The sequence below is a fragment of the Chenopodium album genome, chromosome 5 (genome assembly GCF_948465745.1).
Source record: "Chenopodium album chromosome 5, dcCheAlbu1.1, whole genome shotgun sequence".
Taxonomy (NCBI): domain Eukaryota; kingdom Viridiplantae; phylum Streptophyta; class Magnoliopsida; order Caryophyllales; family Amaranthaceae; genus Chenopodium; species Chenopodium album.
In genome coordinates this window covers 68826182-68847542 of record NC_137838.1, presented here as the reverse complement: position 1 = coordinate 68847542, position 21361 = coordinate 68826182, and the positions used below count along the sequence as shown (strand labels likewise).

General features: G+C 33.8%; 2 protein-coding genes across 3 annotated transcripts; one reads left to right on the top strand and one right to left on the bottom strand.

Moving 5' to 3' along the window:
• Positions 1-90: 90 nt before the first annotated feature.
• LOC145630921 (uncharacterized) lies at positions 91-11800 on the bottom strand. Of its 2 annotated transcripts, XM_081683042.1 has the most exons (18): positions 11645-11799; positions 11352-11553; positions 10961-11123; positions 10635-10771; positions 10344-10447; positions 9555-9650; positions 7759-7852; positions 7190-7310; positions 6906-7096; positions 4989-5080; positions 4863-4918; positions 4683-4772; positions 4495-4594; positions 3495-3599; positions 3320-3392; positions 1954-2117; positions 819-873; positions 91-489 (listed from the first exon to the last, which is right to left on the bottom strand). In XM_081683042.1, exons 1-18 carry the CDS (start codon positions 11645-11647, stop codon positions 434-436), a joined length of 1902 nt encoding a protein of 633 aa, XP_081539168.1. In that variant the 5' UTR covers positions 11648-11799; the 3' UTR covers positions 91-433. The 2 variants fall into 2 exon arrangements, with proteins under 2 accessions (XP_081539168.1, XP_081539169.1); XM_081683043.1 differs by lacking the exons at positions 91-489; positions 819-873 and having other exon boundaries at positions 1956-2140; positions 11645-11800.
• Positions 11801-13221: 1421 nt separating this feature from the next.
• Positions 13222-18182, top strand: LOC145630920 (uncharacterized). Its single transcript, XM_081683041.1, has 5 exons — positions 13222-13572; positions 14062-14169; positions 15148-15252; positions 16482-16608; positions 17750-18182. The coding sequence occupies exons 1-5, from the start codon at positions 13453-13455 to the stop codon at positions 17935-17937; spliced, it is 648 nt and encodes a 215-aa protein (XP_081539167.1). The 5' UTR covers positions 13222-13452; the 3' UTR covers positions 17938-18182.
• Positions 18183-21361: the final 3179 nt, after the last annotated feature.

Genomic DNA, 21361 nt, shown 5'->3' with positions numbered 1-21361 from the left:
ACATACACCTTGTTCTCTTGATGTACTTTTATATTAAATTAAAATTTTAAAAAATCAATTACTCGAAAATAATCTTTGCAGATACACATATTTATGTTAACATTACAGTTTGTGTAATCTCATGATTTACAATGCTTTTTACAGGTTATAATTTATAAAACACCCAACTTTAACTTTCTTTGGAATGTGAGTTCCTTGGATTTTAAAATAGATGTTTCTTACAAGACCAAATGAACCACTAATTAAATTTTCCCCTGCAAAATTTTCGCTCCTACAAGCTACATCAACTTTCCAGCCGGACACGAAACGATGATTTACAGTACTTTCTCAGGTATTAATGTACAGCAGCTATATAGCTGAATGATATTAGGCAACGGCAATAGCAACAACAGCAGCAGAAACTCCAAAAAATTGTGACACCTATTCATGTAATTCATCTCCCAACCGCTTCTCTGACAAGGGGAAATCGATCAGCCCATCGGGAATAACCTGTGATCGATGTTTAGAAGTGCTGTAAATGATATGCTCAAAATAATGCAGAAGACCTAAATAAGTAGAGTACTAGTACATGCAGAAAGTGTCCATAGAATATTGTCTACTGGTCTTCTAAAGAAAAAAAGAAATGCTTCATGCCTTTTTTGTCAATTAGAATTCGAAGGAAGAACCGAAATATTAATAATAACAATAACAATAACAATAACAATAATAATAATAACAATAAGATAAAAATACAGTCCGTAAAGTGAAACTTAATTTAACCAACTTTATGTCACACAATCTCAACTTGGGTATCAGAGATTCAGAGAAGTTGAACAAACCTGCAGCTATTATCTGATGAAGATCCACATCCGAATTTGCACTGTTGCAGTTTTCCTGTGACGGATTTTTTTACAAGGATCAAATTTTAGAAGGATCTCAACTTATCATGAAAAGCCAAGAAAATATCAAGCAGAGAAAAGTACATAGCTATATCCATAAGGAAATTAAGATTTAATGTTTCTTTATTTAAGATACAAACAAATGATTTCATGTCTACTAGTGAACTCATCCCCTGATTAATTTGCAGCAACAAAAATTAATCCCACCAGTAAAACAAGCAGAATTTATACGCAATATTCCATGCAAGGATTTATAGGATTGTTATTCAGACAAAAGAATAGAGACATTATGGGTTTTGGCATAAGAGCTACATAATATCTAAAGAAGTTAATTATAAGATGTCGTTTCTTTCCTCTTCCTAACCAAAACAGTTTCACTATGTTTGACTGCAAAAGTGCATTTCTCAACGTGAATTTTAATAACAAACGCAGAGCGGCAGAGGAAGCTTGGTATTTTACTTCTCTTAAACTTTTATCCCAATTTATCTAAAGAGGCTCTCCAGGTGGGTTGAATATCTAAATCGAAATGTTAACACCATTTACATAATGAGTCAGTCACAACTAATCCAATACAATACAAACCCAAATGGAAAACATTTACTGATTTTTGAAATAATTCAGAAAATTCTATTGTTGGATTCTACCAAGTTTCTAGATAAGATCATGTTTCCTAAAATATTGAGAAATCTGACTCCTTATATCATATGCTTCAGAACTCAAGTTTTGTACAGTTTAAGCAGTATTTAAAAAAGATAATGACCCAGTGAATAGGAAGTATACCATCTTGTGAAAGTTATGGATATATTTGAAACACAAATGTTTGTACAATCAAGATCGAACCATTGGAATTTGGGAAATTCTAGCTGCATGTAGGTTATGATCAGGAGGTGGTTGTGAAAACACCCCCTTTGTTCTTTCCCACCTATTCCCACTCCCTCTCTCCACCATTCTCTCACAAATTGAGTGAGCAAGTATGCATGCAGGTGTGTAGGGAAGCAAGAACAACAATGCAGATTCTCAAATGTTGCATGTCTCAACATAAAATGTACATGATTGAAAAAATTGCAACTCTTACCTGTGCACATACAACCAAGCTTCTTGCAATGAGCTGAGACAATTTATGTAAAATGCTTATATCAATCCCTGGATATGCCAGAAGGGCCTTCTCTGATGTGTTGTCAAAAATAAGTGAGCATATGGTTGACGCCATCATGATGTAAGTTGAGTCACTTGTTCCCTCTGGCCATTACAGAGACAATAGCCTTGTATAAGAAAACAAATAGATGAATAAAGTTTGATGGTAAGAGCTGATTTGTGTTAAATATACACTGCATCTAACAATTTCAACCAGAACTATTTTGTATGGCTTGTATCTAATTTATCTTACATATTGATGGGTCCAGACTCCAGAGGCACCAGATCGGCAAATCCAGTCAGTAAAATACCCAACTCCCCCATAAGACATGAAAGACAGGAAAATTTATAGTAGTGGACAGCAATTTTTGGGATACTATTGGTTCCTAGTGTGTTCATCTCTAGCATTCACATATTAAAAACGCTAACTCAAACAGCCCAAGCTTGTCAGAAACTTGTCGTTTTCAGGTCACCGTACCTCACTTTGTGGGTTCATATCACTAATATGGATTGGGCCATTTCAAACACTTGTTAAAGTGAGATTATTTATATAAAGTTTGGGTTTGACTTAAATCAGGTATACAGGCCTAGATTTAGTCCCTTTATGTGTGTATGTGTGTGCTGGTTCCAGTCAATTTAGACATGGGTCAGAATCATGTTGGGTCAGGATGAGGTTCAGGTCAGGTCAATGTTGAATCTGGATTCTGGTTAATGTAGGGGAGGGTGGGAAAGGTGGATTAGGTCTTCAGTTTTCTTTCTCAAGCAAGTTGCATTCAGATTTGTAGCTAAATATAGAGCTCAAATCTAGATTAAAGATTTTATAAAACCCATAATACAAACATAACTTTGATCTACATAGTACATGCATAGGGGTGTCGTAAATTTATTCATGAATATTTATAGATCAAAAGCAAGTAAAAAAACACAGAAGACATTTTATTCAGATCATTTTCAGGCATGGGCTATTAGACTTGCCTAAGAGTCAAATTTGTTATGACTTAGGTTATTCCAGGTTTTATATCAAGAGTAGCTTATCAAGGAGCCTGGTTTCAGGTCTTGCATCACAGATCTAACAGCTGTCAGTCTTTTATTCTTAGCTAGTCTCCCATAAAAAGAAAATGTCGTAGGCAGAAGACAAAACATTGAGATGCAGAGCACGTATTACTAGATTAAGCTCAACATCCTTTGCCTTTGTTAAACAAGTTCAGCAAATGTATGGAAAGTGTAAAATTTAAGTGTTTTTAGATATACAGATTTTTCATCACTGTCCAAAGGCAACATGAGAATCTGACATCCAAAAAAGGTACCTGTCCAATAAGCCAATGCCTTCAAGACTTGGACAAACACAGCTTCATCCAGCTGAACTTTGATGTGTTCCCTCTAAGGAAAACCAAGACAAAAACAAAACCACAAATAAATGAATAAGTACCATTTAATGTAAAATAACCAAGGGAAAAGAAACAATATTGCTAGAGGTATTACCTTCAACAAGAAGTTTAAAACTGTATCACATGTTAACAATAAAGAATCACTATCCTCACTGAGACGGGAATCTTCACTCACTAGCTGTACAAAATACCCCATAACCTGCCCAGGAACCAAAACGATTAAGATGTAAGGAAAAAAAAAAAAGAGTTTAGCTGACACATATTAACAAAACAAGGAGACAAGGAAGCCAAAATCAAGGAATAATTACGAATATTGTATTGCTACTCCAAAATAAAGAAGAAATTGTCTTGCCAATTTTATTCATGCATTGCTATTATAAGTTCACTAAGTGGGTTAGGACCATAGAAAGTTCCCACAATATATTCAAGGGCGTTCCTTCACTCATTAAAACTTTAAGACAGCTAGAAATTCCCTTTAACCCAATTTAAGTCACTTGGGTGTTCAGATTGTGATAATGCTGGACACCAATAGAGGAAACAACAAATGTGATAACCAAATGAGCATTTAGAGAAATGAAACATCAATTGGAGTCCCAAATTTATAATCACATCAGAGTTTAAAGAAGAGGTGCATCAAAATACAATAAGCAAGCAATCTGGGAAAAATGAAAAGCTCCACATTCTGGTAGAATAAGAGCTTTTCTACTAAGAATGCAGTTGCTGGAAGCATAGAATACAGAATTGTTGCATACACTCTGCAATTACACAGAATAATCAGAATAAAAACTGATTGAATAATCCTGAGACATTAATGACTGAGGTAAAAAAAAAAGAGGGTTCTCTAGCCCCAACCCCCCCCCCCCCCCCCCCCTTTTTAATTTCTTTTGGTATATTATTGCTAATTTACTGCTGTATATGGGAGCGGCCGAGTGGAAGCAACAAAAAGAAAGACATGTTGCCCACAATCTCCTTTCGAAAATCAATCAATAACTAAATTCCATTACCTTTACAAAAGAAATTGCATCACCACACAATTCTATTCAGTAAACAATTAGCTGGTCATATGCATTATAAAAATACAAAAAGAAACTTACAGCTTTGTAAGCTCCAGAGGAAGCCAGCATTTTGACTCCTTCAGTTGTCATCGTTGCTTGGCAGATCATGGGAAGCAAGAAGCTTCTAGAAAGAAAAGGACTGCCACAGAAAAATATATTAAACATGCTATTTAAACTCAGAAAGAAATTTTATTGACTTTGAAAATGTACTTTTTACTTAAACTTACCTTAACTCATTTTCACCTTCAATTGACAGCAAATAATCTAGAAGCTCCTCGACCTTCTCTTTGCTGGCAAGGGGAGTCTCTGCCAAGTAACTAAACAAAAGTGTATCAGAAGCAACCTCAAAGGGGACAGATCTCCGATTTTGGAGCTGACAAAAAAGAAAAGAAGAAAAATAGGCACACCTTCCAACAAGTCGTACAGAAGCAAGAAGATCATCCCCTTTCTTTTGACCATGATCCTTCACAACATTAAGAATAAGTTTAATATTGTGAATCTTTTAACTGTATTTAATAACACCACATCATTACCTTTGCATCCTTAAGATATTCAAGGACTACTTCAACTGTCTCATTAAGTCCAGAAATGACCTTTGTGAATGTGCCTTCACTAATAATACTCTCTGCAGTTTCAGAAAAATCGTCAGTGTCATTTATTAAAAAATTTAGTGACTTGTGTCAGTCAAATGGAAAAAATTAGAGCTACCACATAGAGACACATATAATCATTCGCAACTAATTATGAAGGAAGGAAGAACTCTACATTCTAGCCAAGCAGAAAGTACTACTTATATATGGACAACTAAAAGAAGAATATGCAAACAAAAGTTTCCACAAATACTAGCAATACTACGGAGTACAATATATAAGAATCTTCAACGGTCAAATTCAGCAGACAAGAAGGTGGGGGGGGGGGGGGTGAAGCCAGCAAAAATTGTGAAAAGTAAGAAAGATCCAACAACAGTATCAATGCAATACCAATAATCAGAATGTTCATTGAAGAGCAAATGATTACAATTTATATTTAAACTGGTCTCCTAGCCAAAAACTTTAAGATAGCCCCAATAATCAGAATGTTCATTGTAGAGCAAATGATTACAATTTATATTTAAACTGGTGTCCTAGCTATTGGCTTTAAGATAGCTATTGGCTGTGTTAGGTAACTAGCTTATTTGAGAAAAATTAGCTTATTTGACCAATATTAGCTTATTGACTATTAAATAAGCTAATTCAATGTGTTTGGCGGGAAGCTTATTTAAAGAGCTTATTCCACTAATAAGCTCTTTTTCAAAGCTCCTTTTAGGAGCTTTTTCAATTAGCTTATTCAATTCTTATGGTGAAATGACACCGTTACCCCCATTTAATTAACAAAAACCTATATGAATTACCTACCCTACAATTAGCTTATTGGTCATTTCACATAATCAATTAGCTTTAAACAATCAGCTATTTACCAATCACTTTTCTACGATAAGCTAATAAAATAAGTTAGTCAAATCAGTTAACATAATCAGCTAGTTAAAATCAGCCAACACGCTTTCAGCTTTTCTCCAAACACGGCCATTAGCTAAGGCCCCAGGAGGTATAAATCTTATGCATATGTACTCAAGATGACTACATTTTTCAGAAAGAGATCAAATCATCAAATTACCACTACTTTTATCTCCCTTAAGGCATATTTTGTAAGGAACCATTATGAGATTAGTGATATAGTGTATTGGTGTGAATAGGGTGCTAATCGGTCGAGTTAAACCAAAACTGTGGTCAGCTCGGCTCATGTTAGAGCAGAGCTCAAAACTTGATAAGTCAAACTTTGACCAGGCGTTGACCTCTCCGATATCGAGCTATTCACGAACATGCTTGACTTATTATTATCCTTAGTTTACTTGCATTTATTTATTATTAATAAAATTGTAGTTTTGTGAGTTTTCTATTTTGACGACGAAACTAACTTATTATTGTGTAATATCCAGGATGAATATATTGTTGCATATACACATAATATATAATCTTCATATATAAAAGAATGTTTAAGCCTATTCACGAGCTTTTGGAGCAAGCTTGGCATACCTCAGCTCAACTCGTTAAAGTCTTGAGCTGAACTCAAACCCGAGTTAGGCCGCCAAAAGTCAAACTTGGACCAAACTTTGACCGAGCCAAGCTTAAACTGTTCACGAACAAGTCAGGCTCATTACACTCCTAGGTGTGGAGCTGAGGATCACATTCCAACATCGCCAAGACCGTTGGTTGATTTAATTCTAAGTTAAAGTTGCCAAGTCTCATATCGTACACTCAAACATGGTCAATTATCTTCTAATTTAAAGTTTCCAAGTTTCGTATCGCATCCAAATGACCAAATGTTTAAGAACTAATGCAGATGCTCTGAGAAGTCTGAATAAATCCCTTTTTTTACTCTTAAAAGCAAAGAAAATGTTGAAACGGCATTACCTTCATCTTCACTAAGATTAGAGATGAGTTTGATGATATTTTCGACCAACGAAAACACAATAGCCAAGTTACGTCTCTTTAAAAGGAAGGCCTCAGGATTTGATGAAGCTGTTTCATATTTTAAGTATGCCAGCTCATTAAGCAAAACAGCAATCTCAACCCGTGCTGACTCTAGAACAAGTAACAAGCACCTGATGGAAAGAGGGAACTATAAATTTAAAAGTCCAGCAGTGTAAACAAATTGAAATGGATGATTGAAAACCAGAAATTCACATGTTGCCTACCTTTCAGATGGAAAGGACTTATTCAGATCCGGGACATCCAACTGGCCAATCAGCCACCCTTCTCCCACCATAGCTAGCATTGTCTCAGCCACAATAAGAGCCTGAATCTTTTGCTCCGCAGCTGCAAGGAGAGACAACGGAAATCAGCCTTAAGATATTAAGCTTAGAGTGGAGCATGGCTAATAAAAAGCCAGGAGACCTTATAGCAACAATGTAGGGCATTCTAACAAGTGCAAGACTTTCCCTTTGATCCTTCTAAAAAAGGATTGAAGTTCAACATTCTTTGAAAACAGGCATCATAGACCCTCTGTAACCCAAGCATGACACGGCTCTTGCTCAATATATATAGTACAGTAAGCCATGAGCTAGAAACATACTACGTAATTAATTTAGCACAAGGAAGATATAGATAGAAAAAGGCTTCGGCAATCTTTTTCTCAAGCTTGTTTATGTGTGTTAAGAGATATTTCTAAAGCTATGATCATGAAGTTAGCTTTCCACAAATAAAGCAGATAATTAAATGGAAAAAAGCATGAAAAGTAGATATTATAATAGCAAGATAAACGTACCAACACGATTCTGTAAAATATCCATAATTCCAGCACGCACATAAGCAGACCATTTATTATCGGACATGGCTCGGAGTGCACTTTTCAGAGGAACCTAAAATATTTCAAAATCATCATAGAGGTTTTCAGAGTCATGAATAACTCAATATGAAAAAACTAAACGAGATCAAATCGACAATCATATTCATAACCATAAACGATAACATGACTGCAGTTCGCAACAGGCTACACAAACACCTTTTTTTTTTGGTTTATTGACAAGTATTCATACAATATACTGTGACAGACAGTATGTGAGCGTGTGAGTCACCTAGACAGCCATGTACACTAGGAGGGCACCTTCTAGCCATGAGGTTGGAGGTTCAATCTCCCTAGGGACAATTTAGGGAAGGGGTTTCCTTTCCTCTCACTCTCCCAGGTTGTCTAGCCCACTAACCTGGGTTCCGGCTCGGTAGGGTCCTTCATCTTACCTACCCAAAAAATGTACAATAGGAAGGCAAAGGACAAAGCTCATATTTTTTAAGGCTTGAGCTATGATGGAGCAGCTTGTCCTCAACATCAAGTAGCATCAAGTATCGCTCATAACCTATTAATTTACTTGTAGACTTAAGAAAATAATATAAAACCTTGATGAAGGGAAGCTATACCATCATAAATCCATTAGTTTCATTCTTTCTAAGCGTCCCGCAAAAAATACCTACAAGATTTTCCACACTTTAACAGGCCAAGTTTACTTCAACATATTTTCCAAGCTATACAAGTATCTTTCCTGAAACTAGATTGAGCCCAATTCATCCCAGACAAGGTTAGAGATAGATGCAAAAGGAAAGAACACAAGGGACATAAGGGTAAAAGATGATAAACAGACTTCCTCCTCGAGAGTCGAGACAAACTATAATGGCTTGTGTTGTAAAAATGATTGAACCCAGTTCATCACAGACAAGGCTAAAGATATATGATGAAGGGAAAGAACACAAGTACATAAGGGGAAAAGATGATGGACAGACTTCTTCCTAGAGACAAACTACAATGGCTTGTATTGTAAAAATTCCTCCTCTTAAGAAATTCCACCACTAGGATCTTCTCTATGACAACTGCCCAAGTAGCAAAGCAAGCTTTAGGTGGAACTAAACTGATTGTATTTTAAAGTTCCACTCACTTTCCTTTTCACAGTGTTTCAGAAAATTTGACTCACTTTTACATTTTTTTATTTTTGGTAAACTTTTTTACAACCTTACTCTACTTAACCCACACTATCTACACCTTTCCACCCACTCACTCTAACTTAATTCACCATTTTCTTACCACCCATTGTTTCCAAAAATTCCTGAACACAATTACACAAGTCTATAGTAAGACAAACTTTTGGGAATGAAAGGAGAGTATATATATGTTTTGTGATTTATCATGATGGCAATACTTGTTCCAAAATATTATGTTTGCACAATCAACTATTAATTTTGTGTATGACACTAATCCATACATAAAGCCAGTCTTATACACCCCTTGTCCTAAAAGTTATAGAAGAGACCAAATTTCTGGCAAAGTCCATAGTATATAGTTTAATTCAAATCCTTTTTTCCATTATATAATAAAAGATCTACTATCTGTCAGAACAGAAGATCTTTGCCAACTTCATCTCCAAGCTATAATATAAAACCTTGATGCATCATTAGGGCTTTTATGGATTTACAATTTTGTTCGTGGCCTTGCCGTATAAAGAATGATCAAATTCCAAGCCACTTTAAGAGCTTGAAAGAGTTTACTTAAAAGCATCATCGGGAGTAAGAACATACCGAATGATCCGATGAAAGGATAACACAAAGAAGCTGGAGTAAGTCAAATTTCAGAGCATTTTGAAACAGAGCAAACTGCCTAGCTATGGGTACAACCTGAAAGATAAAGATTCAGTAAGAGACTTCATAATTTCTTGATGAACAGGCAATAGTTGTGATGCAGGAACATGTTTGATAGTTGCTGGAGACAAGATCAAATATAATTTTCCAAAAAATAAATTTGAGGGAAATATTTAAGCTAAAGTATGAAACAGCTTCATAAACTTTGTTATAGGGGGAAACATTTTCTAACTTTTATATCTAAAACTATTGTTGCTCAGTCATCCAAAACGTATGAGGGTTGATTATTATTCACTTCCAAATTCTTGATTTTAGCAAAATAACAAAATGGATCTGTCTCATGTAATTTACATCTTTGAGAGTCAATTAATGAATATTGGTTTTCTGTCTCAATTTGAATTCTTTTAGTCACTTTCAACTGTCTTAGCATATATAAGTATCTTCCTAGCCACATTACAAATCAATTCTAACAAATGAGTGGCATCGGGATGGATTGTAGTGATCAGTTTTCTATAGATGTCAACCTTTGCTTAGTGCTTCTATGATAGATCCAAATCCTTTATCTTAAGTTAAAGGTAAACACAAAAACCAATTAATAGTATTGTTTCCTTGATCTTTTTATTTTATTCAGCTCCAGTCTGTTGAGAAACAGTTTTACTAAATATGATTTACCCGTCCCAATGAGTGCAAATACACATCAAACAGAAAGTGTTCTACAGATTAACTCACCATAGTTGCCAACTCTGGTAAATGTCTGCCTATAATGACATCCACAGAAACTTTGCTTAAGATGAGTTGGAGAAGTCTCAAGGAAAGTTCCAAGACCTGAGAACCTGCAAATAGAGTCCACAAATCACTAAATAAAAAAAGGAGGTATGCATATTCAAACATCTCAACAAGAAAAGATATCCCACACAAGATACTTGTCAGCAAACCATTTGCTACAGAACTCAAAACAAAGAAGACAAATAAATCATAAGTAAACTACAAGAAGATGACAGAGCTATTTTGTTTTCATACCATCTGGAAGCGAAGGCAACTGAATAGAAATCAACCTCAGGCCTCCGGACTCAAATAGCGTAGCAACTCCCTTGTCAGAAACTGATGAAGTGAGAAACAATATTTCATAGCATTCTTCCAAAATAGAAGAAGATGACCTGCATTTGAAATGTAAAAGCTACTAAGTATGGCCATTTGACTAAGAGCCTAAGACAACAACTTCAAGACATAAAAGCAAGTCTAGGGTATAGATACATAACACGAAGTGCAACAAAACTAGCTAGCTAAAAATGCGCAGATTTGACAATAATCTAACAAAAATAGCTTTAATAAAAAAAAAATATTACTCTTTCTCCATGATTTCAAGGATTAAGGGTATCTTTGATACCATGTCTTCAGACGCCGCTATTTCTGGAACACGACAAAATGCTGCAAGAACTGTGATGCATAGGTGCAGATATGCATCACGATTGTCACTTCCGCTATTGGCTGTACTACCTTTACCCACACCTATCAGAAATGCATAGTAGATCGCGATCAAAATAAATGCATAGTATTTATGGCAGCAATTGTATCCCAATTTCATAATTATTTATAAAATTAAGCATCATAATTAAAGGAAGATTAAAATTAACACACCCAATTCGAATACTGCTTAAACATGATACATAAAACAAACAAAATTTGGTAAAATTATGAAGAAAAAAAACACTTAGGAATGAATTAAAAATGAATTACCAGTGCGTAAAAGGCGGTCGAGGAATCGAACACCAACAGCATGATACACCTTAAGAATGGATTGTTGGTCATTCTTGTCGCAACACCGGGTGACTAACAGTAAGCCGGCGAGACGCTTCTCGTCGGTTTCGCCTCTTAATAGGTTCAAACAATCTTCTAGCATTGGCATCCGAGTCTGCTGCTCCTCTTTCTGTACTAGTTCCTGCAACTCACAAATTCAAGTTGAATATAATTTACAAGAGTAGCAAAAACTGTAATAGCAATGTAATTGAAGATGGAAAGTAGTCAAATACCATGAAAAATTAACAAGATGAGCTCTTTAATTCTAATGAAGATGGATGAACAAGAGATGCGCAAGCCCAAAGAGAACCCTATTTCCTCACTCCTCAGTCGGAGAATTCCAGACAACTCAAGAAAAAACAGAGTTTGTGATTTTGGGTTTGTTTACCCGGCTTTGTATTCTTTAATTTAACTAATCGAGTTGAGCATAACTCGAACTCGACTCTTCTCGAGACGTTAACAAGCATGAGTTGAGCAAACTCGATAATATATTTTATTAATATAAAATTTACAAATAAAGTTACCATATTTAAACAAATTGGCACTTAATAAGGTGTTAATTTATATTATCAAAAGAGAAAGAGTGAATCTTTAATAATAAATACATAAAAAAATATATATAAAAAAAAAGAACAAAATTAAATAAAAGCATATAATAATAGAAGGGCAAAAACTTTAATGAGTACATCGCGAGCTATTCGACTCGAAACTTTAACAAGCACGAGTTGAGCACGTTTTAGTAGCTCGAAACTTTAGCGAGTACGAGTTGAGCGCATATCTACAGTTTTTGAGTCGAGCACCCCTCATCTCGTGATCGACTCGCTCAATAAGCACCCCTAGATGTACTAATGTGAGAATGTGAGGTGCACGTGATGGTCAATGCCATATAACTGAAATAACTTTCTAAATTGAACTAGTATTCAGCCTTACTCAACTCCCCTACCCCGGCTCCCCTTTGCAGCTTCGTGCCACCTTCACTTCCCCCACCTCCCCTGCAACCACCTTCCCTACCCTCGAATCCACCCATCATTTCCGCATGGGTCTAGTTGGTGGGTGAATGTTCTTTTTTTTTTTTTTTTTTTTTTTTTTTTTTTTTTTTTAGTTTTTTAGGGAATATTAAATGAAAAAAAAAAATTATTTATCGATATTGAAATTAAGGTAACTTGTAAAATAACTCATGTAAAATTGAGGGGTAGTATAAGTCCACTTATTTTGACTTAATCAAAATCATAACTTACTAGATTAACCCCGTGTGATGCACAGTTTTAAAATAAGAATTGAATTATAGACACTTTTAACTCGTAATGAAATAAAATAACTTCCTTATTTTTCCTAACTAATTTCTAATTAAATATGGATATACAATTCCCGAAAGCGCATAATTTTCATATTTAATTAAGAAATTTCAATTAAATTATATTATTAACTATTGTTAACAACTCGTAAATAACTAAATAGCATAATATGGTTAGAAAATCCAAAATTTAAAATTTAAAAATTCAAATGGAATATGCTTTCAAAGCTATGTTAAATAAAATAGCTTAAAAAGGGGAAAAAAAAAATTTAGCATCATTCTTGTATTTTGGAGGGAAAAAAAATTGAATAAAAAAAAAATTAACATCATCCTTGTATTTTTTTAAGGTGTAGAGAACATGGTCTTACCGTGCATGACACGAGACCTAACCTAGTTGAATAAAAAAGTGACACGTAAGTAATAATAACATCAGCAATTGTTATTTACTTATTTTAGTATTTATATAGATATAGATTTTGAGAAAAACGTAAGTTCACTTATTTTTGACAAAAAATTTCAATTTTAAAATTCGAAAACTTTAAAATTTAACCAAGTGTTGCCCTGTTGCAGCTTGGGAAGGGTTCTGGAAGTGGGAGAAACAATACAGTACTGTACAAAATATTTAGAAAGCTAAGACCAAGCGCCATGTTCATCACAATTCTTGATCTCCGGCCACCGCATCTCCACCTCCGGCAACTTCGCTTCTCATTTCCTTAGCTTCTGTAAAACTAAGTTGAATGAATAAACATGAATTCCTCAATCAAATCAGCCCTTAAAACCCCACTTTCCACTTTCAATTATACAAACTCCCATTTTTTCCATTCCACCGCATTTCTTCACCGAGCTCGTCGCAATTCCTCAACTGCTGTAAGTCCCACTTTCCACTTTTTTTTAATTCAATATTCTTTTATTTTCTTCCCTAAAAAAAAGTTTTTATTATCAAGAGGAGGAGTAAGTAACATGGTTTTGATTGAATTGGGTTTAAATATTTGGGTTTATTATTTGATTCCTAAGAAAATTTTGTATTTTGTTGAATTAAATTAAATTACATGTTGTGGGTGATAATGGGTATTAGCAAATTGGTTTTGTTCTTTGATTCCTACGAAATTTTTGGATTTTTGATGAATTAGATAAAGTTATATGTTGTGGTTGATAATGGGTTTTAGCAAAGTGATATTTTGGTTTGAATGGGCTTGGTTGAGCTAATTTGATTCATGGGGCTAATTTAATTTATTGGGGGAGGCATTTAAGAACTTTTTTAGCCTTGTAGAGAGGACTGGGAAATTATGTAGACGAAATTTGATCCCGGGTTAATATGACTAATTGATTTGTGATGGTTTGTTTGTTGCAATGCAGAAATCCAATAATACCAACAACAATTACAGATGGTTGGGTCATGGAAGGAACTATTTCAAGCAAAATATAATCAGTAAAGTGAAAGCTTGTGTTGGTAACCTGTTTAAGGTGAGAGTTTGGTGATACTTTTAATATTTAGCAAACCACTAACTTGTGGGATGAGATTGAATTTTAATTTTATTCGCTTATCGGATTGCATTATGATTTCAATGTCTAACGAAACATATAATGAGTCAATACCTAGTAGATTTGTCATTGTAGAATGAAATATAACAAATAAATCAATTGCCTAGATGAGTAGACTAGAGCATTATCAAATTCCTAACTGTTGGGGATCATTAGAATATCATTAGTATATAATTAAAAGCTTAAAAAGTGAGGCAAGAAATCTACAACTTACGGGGCATTTGGATTGTGGGAATGGGAGTTTGGGGATTAAAAGGTGGGAATGGGATTGGGAATTAATTGATAAGAATACATGAAAATATGTCAATACCTTGTTTGGATGCTGGGTGAGAATATATAGGGAATAAATAACAATTTTATCAAAATACCCTTACTAAGATTATTATTTCATTTTTTTCATTAATGACAAAAATGTCATTTTTCCCCTATTCCCATTCCCATCCATTTATTACCTACCCTCCTTAGGTAATAAAATGGTGGGAATTCACCCCTAAATAATCCCATTCCCAAACCCTTTTTTATTCTCATTCCCACCAAACAAACAAGGCTTATTTTTTCAATTGGGATTAAAATTCCCAATCCCACCCTCAATTCCCACTTGCCAAACACAGTGAATTGATTGATCGTGGCATCATGAGCTTGACCGAAAACACGGAGTATGAGAGTAAAGCACAAAAGCGCAGCTTGGGTTTATTTGTTGAATTTGAATTATGGTTTGAATTGGTCTTGGTTGAGCTGATTTAATTTATGGACCAAATTAAATGTTACAGGGAGGGGGGAAGGGCATTTGAGAAACTTTTTGGCCTTATCGAGGGGATTGGGAAATTATGTAGAAGATATTTGATCCCGGATCTTTATTATGACAATTGACATGTGGTACTTTTGTTTGTTGAAATGCAGAAAAACAACAGCAATTACAGAAGCAGAAGGTCAGGTCATCGAAGGAACCATTTCAAGCAAAATTTAATGAAGAATGTGAAAGCCTGTGTTGATTACCTGTCTAAGGTGAGAGTTTGATGATGCTTTTAAACTCTATCAAATCCAATAACATTTAGAATGAGATTGATTTTGATTTTATTTGCTTGTCAAGTTGTTGAAATAATGTGTTTCTGTTGGATGCTCATGTTATTGTGTCAGTAGAAATATGACCAGACTAGTAATTTGAAACATGTGTTTGTAGCTATATAAACATCATCCAACAAAAGTTTAAGCTAAACTTGTGACTTAAGAAATTTGAAACCCCATCAACTAATTACCATAAGACAACATTATTTGAGCTCATAAACTTTTTATTATTATTTTGTGGTTTAACGAAACATATAATTAGTCAACATCTGGTAGATTCATAATTGTAGATTGACATAGAACAATCAAACCAAATGCCTAGACTAGTAGACTAGAGCATTATTTGAGTCCTAACTCCTCGGGATTATTAGAAAATCAGACTGAAGCTACTTTCTTATATAACCAAAAGCTTTAAAAGTGAGAGGCAAGAAAGCACAACACAGTGAAGTGATCGATCCTCGGATCATGAGCTTGACCGAAAACAGTGTATGGAGTATGATAGTGAAGCAAAAGTACAGCTTTGGTAGCTGATCATTCTCGTACTGGTAACCTTAATAGAGAGGAGGGCTTGGGAGTATTTAGTTTGCATGTATTTGTTGAATCTTAATTCTGTTGTTTGCTACAGTGACTTCTTCATCCACTAGATGTATTTTTTGATTAACTCTCATTACACCCATAGTATGTTAACTACTTCAATGTTATGCACTGTTCCAGATTCTGCAAAATTTAGACTCAGACCAACTTCTATTTAGGCATCAAGAATGTCTACTATACAATAGAAAGAACTTTCTTGTCATGTCATCACTACCCCAAATATTAACCCTATTATGCTGGTTAATCTTCTTGATGTTTTTAAAGATTGATGATCTGTATTTCAGCTTTTAGTATGTATCTTTGTGGCTGTGTCATACTCTCAACTCAACATAGGTATCGAATTCTTACCTGACACTTAAGTTTTTCGCTTTAACACCTCACTTATCGCAAACCACATATCTGTAGGAAAAAAACATAATAAGATAGGAAGATTGAAGAGAAGTTATGTAATGTTTTTAATCTTAAGGATTGAGAACACATATGTTTTTGCTACCATGAAATTAGATTTCTGTAGTCTGCTTGGACTGAATACATGGTTATTTTCTGACTACTATTGCCAATGTGGTTGTTTACAGAGTTGGCAATCTATTTCTGGCCAAGATGACCCGTCATCTAATAAGCGCCCTTTGCGGTACAGGAAACCTCATAATGGATCAGGAAGGACCTCTTCTTGTACCAAGGGACATCAAAAGAAGGAAATAAGTAAGGATAAATTGTATATTTTGCTTGCAAATGTTTGTTGTCGATGTTTTTATGTGCCTTCTTCCAGCATAAGTTCTGCAATCATCATCCTTTTGTTTGTTATGTTTCTCTACAATTTTTCTTAAGTAATTAGGCATTAATTCCCTATTTTGCTGCAGATGGAATGTTTTAGTTGCCTAGTTGTCTTATTTGAAAATTGTTACTGGCAATATAGGAAACCTTGATGAGGGTTGGTCTGACTTCAGGTGACCTATCACACTAGACCATGTGTTTGGCTTTTTTTGGTCTCTTGCCATGCTTTACTCATCACCCCAAATCATTTTAAGACTAAAATTTTGTTGTTGTTTTTGTTGTTGTTGCCATGCTTTACTCATTGCAAATCTGTCAGGGTTTGTGACTTTGTGCTTAATTGGAGTAAATAGAAGTCAGAACTGAGATACTTTTACAATGTATCTTTAGAGATGGCATGGACATGAATTGCATGATGAATTCCAATGCAAAGAAGTTATATAAGCATGTGTAAGTAATGAAGACCGACAAACATGAAGTATACAGGTCTTGTTAACTGTTAAGCTGTTGAGGCATCTGCTAACCCAGTCAACCTTTTTCAAAAATGAAGGCAAGTGCTGATGAATTGAGGGATCCACAACATATCTTCAAAGTATAATCCTTGCAAATATATAACTGACTATGAGGTTTAATATGTGCAGTTTGTTTTAGACTTTTAGTGTCTAAGGCTATGTTCACTTCACTTGATATCATGTGATATGAGATTATGATCTGATCTGATCTAAATTTCTTTGATATGATTTGATATCCTAATTTGACCTTTGACCATATGTATGCAATAAAAAATACCAAATGAGATGTCATGAAATGTTGTATTATTGTGTACTTTCCGAATATTAAACAATCTTATTTTGATATATTTTTTTGGAAAAAAAATAAAATTGAAATCACTACGGAGTAATATTTAGTAATGAGGAAACACGATAAAAAAAATTGTAGTCTAAACTAGTTTGATCATTTATGAAATAAGCATATTCTTAAATAAGTTGAATTGAACATGTATTCACCATATTCCCTATGTGCTTTAGATCCAAAAACATATCACCTGTATGATTGCTTGATTTGTGTCCAGGAAGATATGAAGATGCACATGGCAATGAGGCTTTCTCCTGGTGGTATTTGATGAACTCATTACGAAATTCTGCTTCTGCTTTTGCGCCTACGTCTGCGTCAACGTCCGCTTCTGATGATGATGATGACGACGACGACGACGATGATGACGACAGTGATGACAACGATGATGATGACTTCTTTTGGTAATGGTAATTAGTTGGTGGTTGACTGATGTAACTAGTCGTATTAATTGGTTGATGACTAGTTAGTTGTATTAGATGGTTTGACTAGCTAGTTATACATAGCTAATTGTGTAAAAGTGTTTGGTAAATACTAAATTGTAGATAATTGTTAGTTGTTTAGTGTATAAAATTGTAACACCCTAGAAATTCCTTTATTTTAAAATGCCTGTTTTGCCCTATTTAAAACTTTAAATAGGAAAATGTAAGATATTATCACTACTGTGAAAACGGCTAAAGCAACTATTAAAGTCTTGTAGCGGAAGACTCTCCTTTAAAATATTCAAAATGCCTCAACTTCAAAAGTCAACTAATCAAAAGCAAAGTCAAACCTACAACTTGGAACCATTGTAGGTCCTTAACAAAACCAATCAAAACTCAAAACCTTTACGTTATTCTTGCAACAATAATATTATAATATAATAAAAGCAGTAACACATCATAAACTTATGGAAACTAGCGATTCCATCATGAATATGTTTTATCACCTGAAAAGTTTTTCTCTACTTATTTCCACTACTCTCCATTAAAAATAAGTCATCATAGGGCTAAGGTAAAGACAAGGACAACAAACACAGAAACACACAATCAGCAAAGCTAGTACATAAGCGTAACTAAGAGTTCGTTTGGCATTGTTGTGGTTTTCTGTTTTTTGGTTTTTTGTTTTTTAAAAGTATATGATATATGTTCCATAATGAATCAAAAATTATTTAAACATATTAAAATTATAATATAAAAAATTATTTAAACATTGAATTCTGACAACAGAAAAGTGGAAACACCTTTTTCTTGTTTGCTGTTTTGGGTTTTTGGTTTAAAAAAAAAAGGAAACTAAAAACCAAAAAAAATGCCAAACAAGCCCTAAATTATTTATTTAGTTTTGATTATGCATCGAACGGGTTTCCCCCTAACCTGCCCCAATAAAGGGTACTAACACGGGAGCTAACCGTGCTAGTATAAAAGAATCACTCGTAAGTGGCGAAATTCATGCGCATAAAAAGGAAAATACAACATCCTGTACTCTCAGTAAAAGTTATAGTCAAATATAAAGTCGCATAACTCCCCCCATATGTTCATACTCAAGGTATATACGTTCCAAGGGTTTTGGTACGTAATCTCTTTCACTTTACGTTCTTTACAATTTATTAAACTTGGTGATGACTCTCAGATCATAATAACATCAAACATCATAATTATTCAAACAATTAAACACTCCAATTTAATTCTTGAATAATTAATGACCACATAATATTCAATGTTGAACCCTTTTTAAATCTACCTCGCTGTCAAAGACACCTTAAACGCTTCATGCGCCAAAAATTCTATCCCTCGGTGTTAAAAAGACCTTAAGTGCACTAAGGCACCAACATACAATTTATTCTCCGTGTACATAGACACTTACATAGTTCATTTCCCATACTTAATTATAGCATTAATAAAAATTATATGAGCCATAATAAAATTCATTTTTAATATTCCAAACCAAAATAAACATTTAGTTTAATTAAACATGTTTTCTATCATGCCATAAATAAAAGTGTGGTTAATATTCAACATGCCAACCGATTATTTCCAAATCAATAGCAATGACAACCAAATCACAATTTCCAATCATAATCTAGCATGATACTACTTGGAATTAATTAATCACATCTAGCATGCTACTACATCATCAAAAATATGCTAAGTACGCGAACATACCTTGAATACGATCTTAATATCGCCACGACTAATAGAAATCACTCACTTCGAAGTCTCCTACAAATTAAAATAATAATATAGCATTAAAATCCACTCTACAAAAATTTCCAGTAATATATACTTACTAGTTTAAGTCCCGTGCAATGCACAGTTTTTACTTAGCATATTTATAAATTATAATGTTAATTTAACAATAATTAATTAAAAATAAAAATTAATATTTTTAATTGAAACAAATACTTGATTTTCTTTTCCATAAAATACCTATTATAAAATATTATATGTCAAAATATTTTTATTGAATGCATATAGAATATACTTTATATATAGTTGTCAAATTGAAAGTTAAATATTATAGGATATTATAAAATATTGTTCATAAATATTTGTTAAAAAAAGGAAAGTAAAAGTGGCGGGAATTTTTTCAATCTAAACCTCACAAGTGTCATATCAGATTCGCCTTTAGTATAATGTAATTGATTAAACCACTCAAAATTTATTTAAAACAAGCTGTAATTTTAATTTAAAACCTCATACTTTAATCCTAATTAATCAGTAATTAAAATTCCTTAAAGAAACTTGATTTTTAGTATGCAACCATATATATATATATATATATATATATATATATATATATATATATCTTGCTATAATTAGGCTTTAAAACACTTAAATCAAAGGTTTAAACCACCCTAAATCATAATCCTTCAATAATTAATAATTTATGATCTAGTATTTCAAAATTGGGGCTTTTTAATTAGAAATAAAATCACAAAATTAATTAGATCTCAAATATCATAAGAAAACCACCACTTGAAGTAGCGGTTTATATCAAAACAAAGTAGTGGTTTTCAACATGAAAACCAGACCAAGCTTTAATTCTTGTTGTTCCTAAAAATTCACCATTATATACAATCTCCAAAATCAATGCTTCTTATTTGTCAAATTTCTTATGTGAATTGAAAATAAGAACAAATTAACAAGATAATTAGGTAAAAACAAAATTAGGGTATAACATAAAACAACCCTTCATCTGATCCCTAATTTACAACAACACCAAGACGGGGTTAGGGGGCTAAAATGACGGCAGTAGAGTGGCAAGAAGCAAGCGGCAATAGGGGAGGAGCACCACCATCAACAGAAAAGGGAGGAGCACAGTAGGGAATATTTCAAGCATTAAACCCCTAGCTCGAACCCCAGTGTGATCATACACTAAAGTACAGTGGCGTCCAAAAGGGGAGAAGATAGAGCAAAAGAGCCGCCAACAAGTTTTTTAGGAACTTGTAAACCGTTCATAGGATGAAGGTTACACCCCTTAACGATCCAAGAGATCGTCAACTCCATAAGGTCTAGAACCAAATAAGGGTTCGGGGATGATGGTACAAATCTAACCTAAAAGAGATTGAACCTGCCTTAATAATAGGCCTCTACTTTATTCTGATCGTATTCATGTGCGCTTTTTAATTAACATGCAATCATTAGAATTAACCCTAAACCTGTTTATCTATGTTGGTTGAATATTAATGCACAAATAAACTATTATTGGCGATCACTTGAATTATAATCACAATTAACCCTAAACAAGATTATTAATTATCTTATTAAAGCGTGATTACAAGTACGAATTCCCTTTAAACATGCATAAAAGCTGTGATCAAGCAATAAATATAAAAATCAAGCAACATATAATA

What these genes read in the sequence shown, in the direction of transcription:
- LOC145630921 (XM_081683042.1), bottom strand. An exon ending in CGACCGCCTTTTACGCACTG is followed by an intron (nt 11,124 to 11,351) that starts GTAATTCATTTT and finishes CATTTCTGATAG; the next exon opens with GTGTGGGTAAAGGTAGTACA. An exon ending in TCTGTACGACTTGTTGGAAG is followed by an intron (nt 4,773 to 4,862) that starts GTGTGCCTATTT and finishes ACTTTTGTTTAG; the next exon opens with TTACTTGGCAGAGACTCCCC.
- LOC145630920 (XM_081683041.1), top strand. Translation starts at nt 13,453, where the DNA reads ATGAATTCCTCAATCAAATCAGCCCTTAAAACCCCACTTTCCACTTTC. An exon ending in GTCGCAATTCCTCAACTGCT is followed by an intron (nt 13,573 to 14,061) that starts GTAAGTCCCACT and finishes GTTGCAATGCAG; the next exon opens with AAATCCAATAATACCAACAA. An exon ending in GTGTTGGTAACCTGTTTAAG is followed by an intron (nt 14,170 to 15,147) that starts GTGAGAGTTTGG and finishes GTTGAAATGCAG; the next exon opens with AAAAACAACAGCAATTACAG.